Raw genomic sequence first — 12,437 nt, 5'->3', positions numbered from 1 at the left:
CCCCCCGTCATTGGTGACAAGAGGGGCTGGTGTGATTTATTCCTGTCATTCAGTAGTAATAACAAGTAGGATGTCCTTTGTTTGGTCTCTGATGGTGGGAGAGATGCTGCAGCAAGGGATGAGGTGAATGTCAGAGGCAGAGATAATTGCCATTTCTAAAGTCAGCGTGGTGTTAAAAAAAGGAATAAAGGGAGTGAGCGGGGCCTTGGCGTTGATGGCGGTATTTTGTGTCGGATTGTATACGATGATGAAATACTCATAGTAGGATGGAGTAATACAACATGTTTACTAATTCCCATTTCAATTACACACTTAATTCTGTGTCGAATTTTGTCTATCTGACAAATATCATTCACGCATTCTTTCTCTCACACACACACACACACACACACACACACACACACAATCATTAACATACCTGTCTCTACGTCCTGGGTGTAGAAGTGCAGGGTGTCGCAGATTTCGGTGACGTATACGGCTCTGTAGTTGGCCACTCGCTCCTTCTCTTCCGTTACATACACAACCTCCTCTACTGGTTTCTCCTCATAATTGGCCCAGACCTACAACACACACACACACACACACACACACACACACGGGACACAGGTCAGTGACAAATACCAGATCAATCGAGACACAACAGTGATCGACACTTTTCTGACTCATGACTTCTTCGGTCACATCTTTCTGAAGAAGAAAAACACGGATCGAGGCATTCAGGAATAAAACAGAAACACACGATGTCCCAGCATGTCTCCGTGAGTTTCAATGCACGGGACTCAACTTTGGACACCGGACAAGTCCGGCCATTAGCTCCACTTTGTCCTCAATGTGTGTGTTCCTGTACTTACATCTATTTTTAAGAGGCAACTTGAGATTTAGACCTTCAGAATGACAGCAGTTATGTAACACGAGGACATTTGAGCGAGTCTTTACTTCTTTAAGTGGCCTTTTTTTAGGGTTCAGTCTTGGGTTAAAGTAAGAATTGGGAAAATACCAGACTAGAGGTTAGCCATGTAGTGTTAGTGATAATAGATTTGGGAACTAAGTATAGTCAATGAGGTTCCTCACAAGCATAGCTGTGTGTGTGTGTGTGTGTGTAGCTGAATCCTTTCTATGCTGCATCAAGGTTACTTCTCTTTCAGCTCCCCAGGAGAAACAGAGGGCAGGAGTCTCATTAGGGAGAAGTGCTTTGCCTTGGGCCACATATCAAACTGCATGGATGTCAGTGTGTGTGTGTGTTTAGAGTGCAAGGGATGCAGCAGAAAGAGAGGCTGGTTGTCAAGACTGCATACAGGCTGTTTGTATACAGCTTCAAGTTCAGTAATTGTATTGCACACGTGCACCAACACAGGACGGGTCAGGATGAAAGCGAGCTAATCAACTCCCTGCAGATGAAGGGGAGTGAAGGAGATGTACAGGAGGAGACGGGGAGCGAAGATGGGCGGGGAACTCAAAAGTCAAAAAGTGCAACCAAGCTTCACAGTGCTCTAACTTCTTGTGCTGCAGCAGCAGCAGCAGCAGCACAGCTTGTTACCGTTCCTTTCTGCAGGCTATTTGGGAAGTGTTTACTTTTAAAGGTTATAGAAGGAGGGGGGAAAGCGGCAGACTGAGTTTTTTTTTTTTGTTTTTTTTTTTTAACAGCGCAGTGATATTAGCCAATTAGGTTCTGGCTAATTATTTAACTGCATGGTATCATCAAGCTAATTAGATTAGCTAGTTTTAATGTTGTCATTTTTCACTCTGCCTCAGCTCATCCGTAGAGCTACGCTTGTGTTAAGGCTTAGTTAATCACACCCGAGGCTTTTCTTTTTTTTTTATATGCTTCAGCATGCTAAGATTATCCTTTTACCCCATTGATGTGGCGATGTACAGTGGCAAGGGTGTTACAGTAGCAAACTGTGTGTGTGCGTGTGCGCGCACTAGCGACAGAAATTGTTCAATTCGATTTGAAGGAATAAAGAAAACAACAATAGTCACCATGGAAGAATCGCTTCCAACTGTTACCCATGAAACATGTGACAGAAGAAGTGAGTGCTGCTGCCCTGCCTACCCCCCCTAACAAAAGACAGGGTCATACTACCCAATTACATTCAATTATTCATCCCACAAACGCTGCAAAAAGTAAGAAAAAAAAAAGAAGGAAAAGAGCTGGAGAAGAGAAGGGAATAAGGACGAAAGGAGGAGGGGAAAAAAAAGCAGGTAGAATTTCTGGGGATTGAGGGCGAGCAAGGTTAATGAAGACCGAAAACGCATCCACGCTCCGTAAACCCTGAGATCAACCAGGATTCTTTTCTTTTTTTGTACGGCATTAGACGGGCGTGTGCATTATTAACACACTTAACATACAGCCATATGCACACATTATATGCGCAGGCACAAATGCTGGAGTATAAACATGCTTTCCCACATTGTAATGGAGCTGACATGGCTTGGCTTTTAATCAAACCTGCAGCATCGATTAGGGAAGGCAAAGATTAGCGTGTCACCTTGTATTAGACCGGCGGCCATCAGTGTGGCACCTTTAGGGTAGCGGCAAGTGGGTGGGCTTACGGTGGGATTGGAAACCAAGCACAGCCACGAGGCTTCATGTTGACCTCTGGCTTTGTGTGTCGAGTGTGGATGTCATTGTGACGAGAGGTGGGTACAAAAAACACGTTTGCCTCCTCGTTGAAAGTTCTACTTTCTGCTCAAAGAAGCATTGCATGTGCTGAAAACACAACGAGGCTGCTCGATTGGAATTTAGAGGTTGCACAACGACATGCAAAGTCAATGAAAAGACACAAACGGAGGCGAACTGATGCAGATTTGTTCCAACAGTACGTTCACGAGCACAAAGGCGGGGAAAAAAAAGGCAGGCAGTCTCTTACCTCCCATTCAATCTGGAATATCTTTGAGGTTCCTCTTGCTCCGAGTGTGTTATTTACATATATTTACTCCGACTCGGTGGACTGGCGGCTGCAAACTGCTGTGTATTTGTTCTCTGTTACAGTCAAGGAAAAGGCTAAAAATGTCTGCAACTGTAAATTTGCAAATAGTGAAACCTTTTATTGCCATTTGGCATCTTTGAACCTCTGACATTGCTCCTTGTATAGCTGTAGAGCTGCTTCCTCTAATCTCTTCGTATCTGCATGTGTGAATTGGGGCAAATGCTACACGGGAGGCGTAGCGTTAGCAGCATGTTAGCAGCATGTTAGCATAGCAGCAGCTTCAGTCTTCTGTCTGCTTTGGGTCGCGTTTATGTGCGTAAGCGCTGCCTGGATTGATCAAAACATGAAGGCAGATTGAGCTGAAGTTGTGCAAGTCTGAGATGAAAATTTAAAAAAAACATGTCGTGGTTGCAGGAGACCAGTTCCAAAAGAATATTTGATGGAAATTAATTAGTATAATTTCTCACCCACACAATTCACACAAACAGCACGTAAACATTGACATAGTCAATTGACTATTGGCCTTTTTTTTCTCTCTGCAATATTAGCATATCTGTAGAGCTTCATCTCTTGTTAAAAGCACAAATACGTGCACAGATACGCACGCGCACACACATATAACCGCCGCGCCCGGGGCTGATGACCTTCCGTGAGCAGCCAACCATCCTGTTTGTTCCACTTGAATGCAGGTATGTGACTGCTGCTCCTGCTCTGCAACTGCAGCCAGACGCTAGAGCCACCAAGCTGCCAGAGACAATGAGACACACAGAGAGAGAGAGAGAGAGAGAGAGTGAGCGAGAGAGAGCGAGAGAGAGCGATAGAAAAATGGGAAAAAGGGAAAAGCGGCAGGCCATTAAGCTCGGGCTGAAAGGACAACAAGTCCTAATAATGGAGGCCGAGCTGAGAGAGATGGTAGGTTAGGCTGACCTTCACAACTCCTGAATGACAAAACACACTTACAGCAAAGAGATGACGGGGCAACGTGGCTATCGACGCACATTGGTGACTATCAGAACCACATGGAAGACATGTTCAGTCACGTGTGGGCCGGTTTAGGCCTGTTCCCATTCCAATCTGTTGACCTTTAATTCTGTAACATGCGTTTCCCTGCTTCTTTTATCTTGCTATATCTACAACACAGCTTTCTCATCCGATTCTTCTTAAAGTAGAAAATGAGATTTTTACAACTTAAAAAACATGTTCTTTTTATAGAAATGATGACACTGTACCTTTTAACAGCCAACACGGCCTCTTACACAAGTGAAACCTGGATGACAAATGTCAAGCGTTCCCGAAGGAGAAATACCTCGTTATACCCAAATCCTCACAGCGCTGCACTGGTGGAGAGAGTCTTAATTTCCCTGCCTGGCACACCGGATACCTCGCTGACGGAGGAGAAGCTCTTTGACGAGTGCAGCTCTGCTTCGCAGCGTTAAGTAGGCTGCTGATTAGCTTAGTGATGATTTGTCAGAGTATTTTTTCGTAATTTGATGAACGGTGAACGACTAAGCAAGTGTTTCTACGTTCGTATAGTAGATTCATACAAGCACAGGTGGGTGAATACACAGACAGATGGATGACTGAACACACACACACACACACACAGTGCCAGAACAAGAGGGTGAGGGCTGGTTTGAACACCGATTAAAGGTGGCAGTGTGTCAATTCTAGTAGTGTGTGTTGATGCAAAAATATCGCCACTGCTCCCTAAAGTACATACTGTGCACTTTGTTAGCATGCAAGTGCCCCACTTAGTATAATAAAAAAATAAAGGGTTTGGTTTAAACTTCCAACTTTTAAGAGAAACATTTGTACGGTAGTTCAAAATTCAAATACTCAAATCTTTTGCTTACAACGTGTGACACCCTTCTTCTAATTAAACTGACACTCCGAAGGGAGCGCTCCTCGAAATAAAAGAGCGTGATGAGCACTATTCTAAACAGTCTTTAACCGCTGCACTCACACATGTGAAGCCCTGGACAGCTGCAGTATGCACATGTCGCTGCCCAGTGATTCAGGCACACCTCAGCGGACAGCGCTGCTCAGCCCTCGCAACTCGTGACAAACTTCTTTTTTTTGCAGCTCTGACACAATGCAGCTGTCGCAAACGAGCAGTAACACGGAGTAATATGAGGGAGATAACACAGAGTGGTCTCTCTCTCTCTCTTCTTACATAATTCCATTGTTAATTCATTACCCAATCACACTTGGAGAACAATTGAAATCAATAGGAGCATGTTAGTCATAAGAGTGCACTTTGTTAATCAATTTAGCCTCCATTATATCCCCAATGAAGCCCCTTTTAGAGAGAATGGTTAATTAATTCAACCGAGGTCACGTTCCGCTCTTCTGGTCTCTCCGCCTTCACTTGTAGCATTTATTTTTTATTTTTAGAAGCTCACATTAAAAGGCTTAAATCTTCACGTGAGAACAGAAAGGGGGTCACAGTGACTTACTGCACCATTCAAAGACACATATTGGGGGGGGGGGGGGGGTGGGGGGGGGAGTGAGTAAAGGCTGCATATTCAAGTGAAGAGTTAAACACGACCTGAACTCGTGCTCCGGTGCTCCGTGTAGTAAAACACTCAGTGCTTAAATCTATCCAAAGAGTGCCGCTTTATAACTCTGACTTTATGTTCTATTTCAGTATGCAGAGTATTCCCTCCAGTGGAGAAGTTAACCCTGTAATTTACAACTAGCGCTGGTGTTATTGGTATACAAATTGAGAAAGAGCTCATTAGAAATCTGCATTGGAGGCACGTTCAGGTTGGTGTGGCAGAAAAGGTGGAAGACCCTGGATTTCCTGTTGCTCGGTGGTGTCGTCTGTATCGACGAAGCCATTAGAGGTGGAAAATGATCAAGGAGACAGACAATTGCTTCACTGAGGGGGCAATCTGCCATATCACAGCTGCTGGGATTATGCTGCCGCCTCTTAAAGTCACAGGAACCGTATCAGTAATGCTTTCAAGTGTATCTGCTGTGTGTACAGTACAAACATATGCCAAAATATGACGTTTATAATTGTATCTAACTCACCATATTTAGGGTGCATGGGCAGTAGCTTGTCATCAATAATTAATATTACCACAAGAGGTGAAAGGTTAATGGCTGCAATACAGTAAGTGCTGTTATTGTTGACAAAATGTGATGTGATGGGGACAAAAAAACTCAACCTGTACAATAAAAAAAAGCAAATAAATATTCCGCATCGTGCCATTTTACTATAAATATGCATCTAAATGTGGAGAAGAACTCCACACATCTTGCCTGAGTGACAGGCGGACGATACCAGGGTGCTCCACTCTGATTTATTGACGGTTTAAGAGTTCGTCTGAGGTACAGAGATCACAATGTACGGGACACAACAGACAAGTTGTCATTATTGATCTTGATTGGACAGTGAGTTGAATGACAGGTGTCAGGGTGGCCCATTCGCATCTTGCGCTGTAAAGAGGAAAGACGTTACCCCGACGCAACAGCCTGGCCTCGAAGAGGGCCGCCTCAAGGTTAAGAGGGGTTCTTGGTACATTAACCCTGATCGCTCACCTTGTCGTGGCGCGATAAGTGCAAGAAGTAAGAGCGGGCTGGCCAGGACGAGGATTGATTTACAGGAAGGTGGAGTTTTATTGTATGCAAGCTTCTTTGTCATGCCTTCCCCCTGAGGTCCTCATATTCAGACATAATGCATGGCAGCCTTGCGTCATAAAACATACGGGCTGGGCTAAGCACACACAAACACGTGTATGCGCACAGAGGCACGGCCGTGGCCTTGGGACGAATTGGTCCAGGTTGAGCTACGACGTGGTGGCGACATCGTTCCCGCCGCAGCGGGCTAATGCGGTGCGACTGCTTACGGGCCTGCAAGGCCACGCGACGCAGACGCGGCAACGTAAAACGACGGCTGCACATGGGGCCTATTTGACAAGCTGTAAAAACCTGAAATCACACAAGTATATCATGTTTGAGGAGGCAATTGGTTTCAACACATCGAGTACACACGAGGAATTCTAAAGGCAAGGTATGAGACATGAACAATCTGGAGAGGTGAATCTGATATACTAAAATATTTCAATAAGGAAGTAACTACACAGTAAATACACCGACCACCACTGGAACTCAATCAATCCTAATCTTCTTAAAGAACAATATCACAAAATAAGTGTCCACTTTCACATTCCGAGCCAAACGCAGAGAGGGGAGAGCAGGAGAGGGGCCGAGGGATGAGTCTCTCGGATGTGGTTACTTAGCAGATAAATTATGCATTAAAACTGCACAGGTGGCGCTGGACGGGGTTTGTAGGTGAAAGGGAGGGAGCCGAGCAGCTGGGGGGTGGGGGGGAATTCATGACAGGAACGGAGGAGTGAGCTAGGAAGAGAGGGAAGAAGAAGAGAGAAAGAGATACTGCCTAGCTTCATATCACAGCCAACAGATGTTCTCCCATCACACAGGCAGCAGGCAGGCGACGGGGCTGCTCAACCCCAGCTTACACGGCTAATATGACCCCCTCTCGTGGTGCCGCCACACACAACAGTCGAGGGCTTGCAAACGACCGAAGGCTATCAGGATGCTAACTTGTTACACTTTTTTTTTTTTTAAATATCCAATTACACATGTTGGTAGAAGCCCTGTCGGCCCGTTGACAATGAAATATCAGCAAGAAGAACGCAAGTAGGTCCGTTTATTTATATCGTGCTGCTCAGAAGCAGACGTAGCGAAGTGCTTCACAATAAAGGACCAAAAAAAACAAAAAAAACAAAAAAAAAAAGCAATTAAAATACAACAATGAGACAACTGGCCACTGATGGAGATTGGTGATATGTGCACGTGAATTTAGGGGGCTTTTTTTGTTTTTACTGGAGCAGCCATTAACAGATGATCAAGCCAAACAAGATGTCGTCAGAGCAAAACAAAAGCAGCGCTGGGGAATAATCGCGCAATTAAAGCCGGCCAGCTGCAAGTGCGAGGGCACATCATACAGACACTCAATCTTCAAATGGCGTAGACAGAGAGGCAGAAAGAAAAGGGGGGGGGAGAGAGAGAGAGAGAGAGACAAAAATAATTAAGCTGCAGCCAAACAAACACTTTGTCTGATTGTGTATCATGATAACCTTGGTATAAAAGAGAGGTGCTGCTCGAAGGAGAGAGGGAGGCGAGCACTTACAGCTTTGCTTGATTTCTGTTTGATAACTAGGTTTGCTTGCCCTGTGCTGATTTTGCATCTATTTTTCCATTATACGTGTTGTGCCAGACGCCTTCCCCACACCATGCGCTTGTCCTTCACTTTTATTCTGTGTTGATTGTGTGAAGTTCCGCCCCTTTCTATGAACACGCCAACCTGGAACAACTGCATACGGGATAAAAGTGGGCAAATACACAACATTTGAGCCCACCGAGTGTCACGTCCACCCTCTGTCGTTCCTCTCATCCTTCCTCTGTAAGAGATGTTGATCAACTAAAGCCGATTATCATCGATTATTGTTTTTATCGCTGGAAATTATACAACTTAAAGTGAGACAGAGAGGAAGAGAAAAAAGTGTACAAGTATGCAATTAATAGGCAAAGACCGTCGTGTACGTGTCCAAACTAATCTGGTGACGCGGGCTTGCAATCAACACAGCTACAAGAGCTCAAGATGGGGTTTCTATAATTATACGACTCAACCGTCTCAGGTGTCAATTTTCTCCACCCACGAAACGCATTGGATCCACGCTGACACACAGATGAAGGAGCAGAAATAAGCAGGAATGGAACGTTAAAGTGGGAAAAAGACAGAAACAAACGAGGGGCGAAGAGAGACTGGTACAACAGGGGGAATGGGAAGTGCAGTGATGACGAGAGCCGGTTTATGTAACTGTCTATCCCTGAGGCATGAGAGAGAGAGAGAGAGAGAGAGAGAGAGAGAGAGAGAGAGAGAGAGAGACTCTGTAGAATGCACAGAAACACAAAACTAGCAGAGTGGTCCCATTCTCTAGATTTATAGTGTTTACTGCAGGCTAACCGTCCAGGAGGCTGAACACAGTAGCGCTGGACTGACCTAAATTACTAGTGGAACATTCAAGGATTCATCAAGAACTATCTCAAACCTGGAAAAAAAAAAAGAAAAAAAAAAAGTGTCATGTTGGTGACAAAGAGGCGACAGAGGAGGACAGGCGCTGAGTTATTTCAGGTAGCTTGTCCGCCCCGTTAATAAACCCTTCCGCCCTCTTAGTTTGACTGATGAGTTGGATTAAGCCAGGCACACCTCTAATGGTCAGCCGAAGACAAACACACAAAGGGAACACAACAACAGCAACACACGTGCTCTCACAAACTATTTCTTTAAATATTAGGGTAATATGAATTGGCTAAATTAATTAAAAATAGAATGTATGGGTTTGAAATTATATACAATAGTTCAGAGTATTTAAAAACATTAAAACTGTATGAAAGGTGCTTGAGAAATTCCCACATCTCTCCCTGCTTCCTTTTTATTCATCCATCTATTCCCTCTTTCCGCATGTCAACGCGCTCCAAGGTTGACGGCCCATGAAAAAGGACCCATCTATTTTCTATTAAGGGCCCGGCGTTTTCTTCCGAGCTTTAACAAACATGTTGAATGCCTTTCCACGAACCCGCAACTGCAGTGCACTGGCATTTTATGACTTAACTGTGGGGGTCACGAGAACATATTTCATTGTGTCGGACAGTGTGACAATCCCTGAGAGGCCACTAAAGAAACTAAAATATGAGTCGCCCAGATAAAACTTCCGCTGACGTGTATGGCCTTCTCGCAGTTGGTAGGAATGTGGCTTGTATCGTCCCCCGTGCTGGTGGAGCGTGACGCGCAAAAAATACAGGAAAACAAGAATGTCGGGTAACAAACAAGAGCCATTGTTACCCAGAGAGCATCTTTAAACATCCACTATGAGACAAATGAGCAGGAGAAGTTTGGTCTGGTGCTCGTGGACAGTAGAAGAAGAAAAGAAAAGAATTGCATCAATGAATCAATGCACTTAGCATTCTCCGTACAGAGAAAAGGCATTAGAGAGCAGGTGAGGTAAAGGGGGGGAATAATAAATAGGATGCCTAATTCAGGGCTTAGATTGGGAAAGTGTGAAAAGGAGGAAGGACCTAAAAGGGAGCCAGAGAGAGGTTGAATTAAAGAAAAGAGAAGGATGGGAATGACAGTGGGTACTCCAGGTGCTGGAGCAAAAACACATGAAAACAAGTGAGAGAAATGCAGAAGAATGAGAGCCAGTGGAGAAGCTGTCATGAGGCGAACAGAGGAAGAAAAATAAAATAAGCAAATGCATTTTGGAGTGGAATTGGCTGCTCAACCAAGACCGGTCTGCCAATGTGTGGAGGACTCTGTCTGTGAGCAGGTAATAAAGAGGAGTAATGAGGCTCTAAGCTTCTTTTCCCCAGTCTGGCTTTAGGGTAGACTGATCTGCCTCAAACGAAGACGATTCTAGAAGACGGCGCGTTTATTAGTCTTAGAGTAACAAACAGCCTAAATAATAATGCATATTTAGCGAGGCCACAGGTGTCAGAGGCAACTAGCACATGTCAGAGTCCTTTTATGTGACAACAGGCCGGTGGGGGCGATGTCAACAAGGTCTGATCGTAATGCCGTGGAACGCCTAAATGCGGAGCTCATTAAATAGGGCAAGGTTTGAAGATCACGACCGGCAGAGCGAGCATTTAAATGGTGCCCTCAAGAAACAAATATTTAGCATTTCATTACACAGCAGAGAAAAGCGAGGGGAGCAAGGGAGGGGTGTTTCACTGCCGACCCGTATTAAATGTAGTTAACTCTGGCTCCGAGCAGGGGCCCTAAAAAAAATGTCAAAGTGTGGTTAAATGACTATAACTTGTGCATCTTTTTTTTTTTTTTTGGAGACACCGTTTTCCTTCCTTCCCCTGATTAAAGAAGGACGATTACAGAGGACACCTGAAGCAGGGAGGAAAACGTGCCGACTCGATGTTTTCACAGCATCTGCCTGATGATTCCAAAAATAAATAAACGTCAGTTATCTGTGGGGGGGGAGAATGTCATCGCGGCTTGTGTCCGTAATGGATGTTCACACGAGCGGCGCGGCCGATACATCATGGCGGGGGTTGTCTGTACGAACTGCTGCAAGGTTACCGGAATGTCACCAGCACAGGCTCATTCAGTGATTGATCAAATGCATTTTACAGCTTTACAAATATTACAACGAATAGATCAATATAATACTGAATCAATTCAACCTTTGCAGTGGCGGACTAATCAAAGCGCTGCAGTCTGTACGCTTGTGTTAAGATACAAGGCTCGCTGCCTGTATTCCGTGCATTCTAGTTGAAGAAGGAAGCAGTCGGCCACAACCAGTCCTCAGCAAACCGAGAGGAAAAGTGTCTCCTTACAGTGTCCCAGGAGGGACCAACCAGAAAAAAGGAAAACAAATAATCCCAACTCCAGTCAGTGTGTGTCCTTCACACTCTCGTTCATCAGCAGAGACGGTGGAGAAATTGGGGCAGAGCAGAGAGAGAGAGAGAGAGAGAGAAAAAAAAAAAAAAGGGAAGCCCCAAGATATAAGAGGCAAGGGGACGGGGAGACCTGGGGGTTTGTGTTTGTCTAGTGTGGGTGGCGGAGCCGAGCATGTGTTAATCAGCCATAATGCAACGCACTATGTCATATCACATTATGCTCTCTGCCAGCGTTTCACCTCCTCGCACTCTTTTTCAGCCCTCTCGCTCCTCCTGTGGCCTCAGCCCTTCCTCCCGAGAGCTGAGGGATTGGGTGGGGTTTTGCAGTTGGGTGTGGGTGGGGGCTGAGTTTTTCCTGCAGTGATGAACCAGAGGCAGCCGCAAACTTGCCCCCGAGGACCTCTGCTAAGAGCCCGCAAGAATCCCGTGCATGACTGGAGAAGGGAAAGCACAAGGCCAAGGACATACAGACGGAATGCAAACAAGCATGCGCCGGATCATATGCATAACAGAGAACGCAAGCGCAACTTAAAGCAAATAGACAAACAGAGCGAGGACAGTAAGGACCATATGCACACTGCTGCAACGACGAAGCAGCACGAGTGCACACAAAAGACGAAACACTGCTTAACAAAAAGGCCTACTTCCTGTTCATATGCTTCATCGAGTAGAATATTTCATTCGATTGTGTGTGCGTGTTGTTCAGGATTGTCCTTATGCCCTTGAGGCGGGACGCTTTTTTCAGATGACACGCTCAAAGTCAGCGTGTAATCCTGCAACTCATGTAAATGCATAATTTAGCGTGCAGAAGGTGAGACTGCTGAGACGGACGCGCTTCGTTGAGTGCGTCACATAGCGGGTTTTTTTTAAAGGCTTCTTGCTCATCAAAACGAGTTTGTACGCGTCAGTTTGCAGGTGACTGCCATGCGCACGGATGCACAGCTCGGTTTGTCGAGGGAAGAGAACGAGGCCGATGAAGATGGGAAGAAGAATGTTTGCATGTGTATTCACAAGACCGTAAGTGGAGCCGACAGACTGCTGAATTTGCAACTTGGAACTTGG

At 45.3% G+C, this 12,437-nt stretch overlaps 1 protein-coding gene across 1 annotated transcript in view; it reads right to left on the bottom strand.

The window, feature by feature from the left end:
* Positions 1–12,437, bottom strand: part of snd1 (staphylococcal nuclease and tudor domain containing 1) — a 153,447-nt gene that overhangs the window by 38,537 nt on the left and 102,473 nt on the right. Inside the window, exon 18 of the mRNA XM_031858890.1 lies at positions 419–560. Within this exon, the coding sequence (XP_031714750.1) occupies positions 419–560 (142 nt within the window). The remainder of the gene's footprint in view (positions 1–418; positions 561–12,437) is intronic.

The sequence above is a fragment of the Anarrhichthys ocellatus genome, unplaced genomic scaffold (genome assembly GCF_004355925.1).
Source record: "Anarrhichthys ocellatus isolate YVR2014 unplaced genomic scaffold, GSC_Weel_1.0 scaffold21, whole genome shotgun sequence".
In the NCBI taxonomy this organism is placed as follows: Eukaryota; Metazoa; Chordata; class Actinopteri; order Perciformes; family Anarhichadidae; genus Anarrhichthys; species Anarrhichthys ocellatus.
This window is presented reverse-complemented; position numbering and strand designations above follow the sequence as displayed.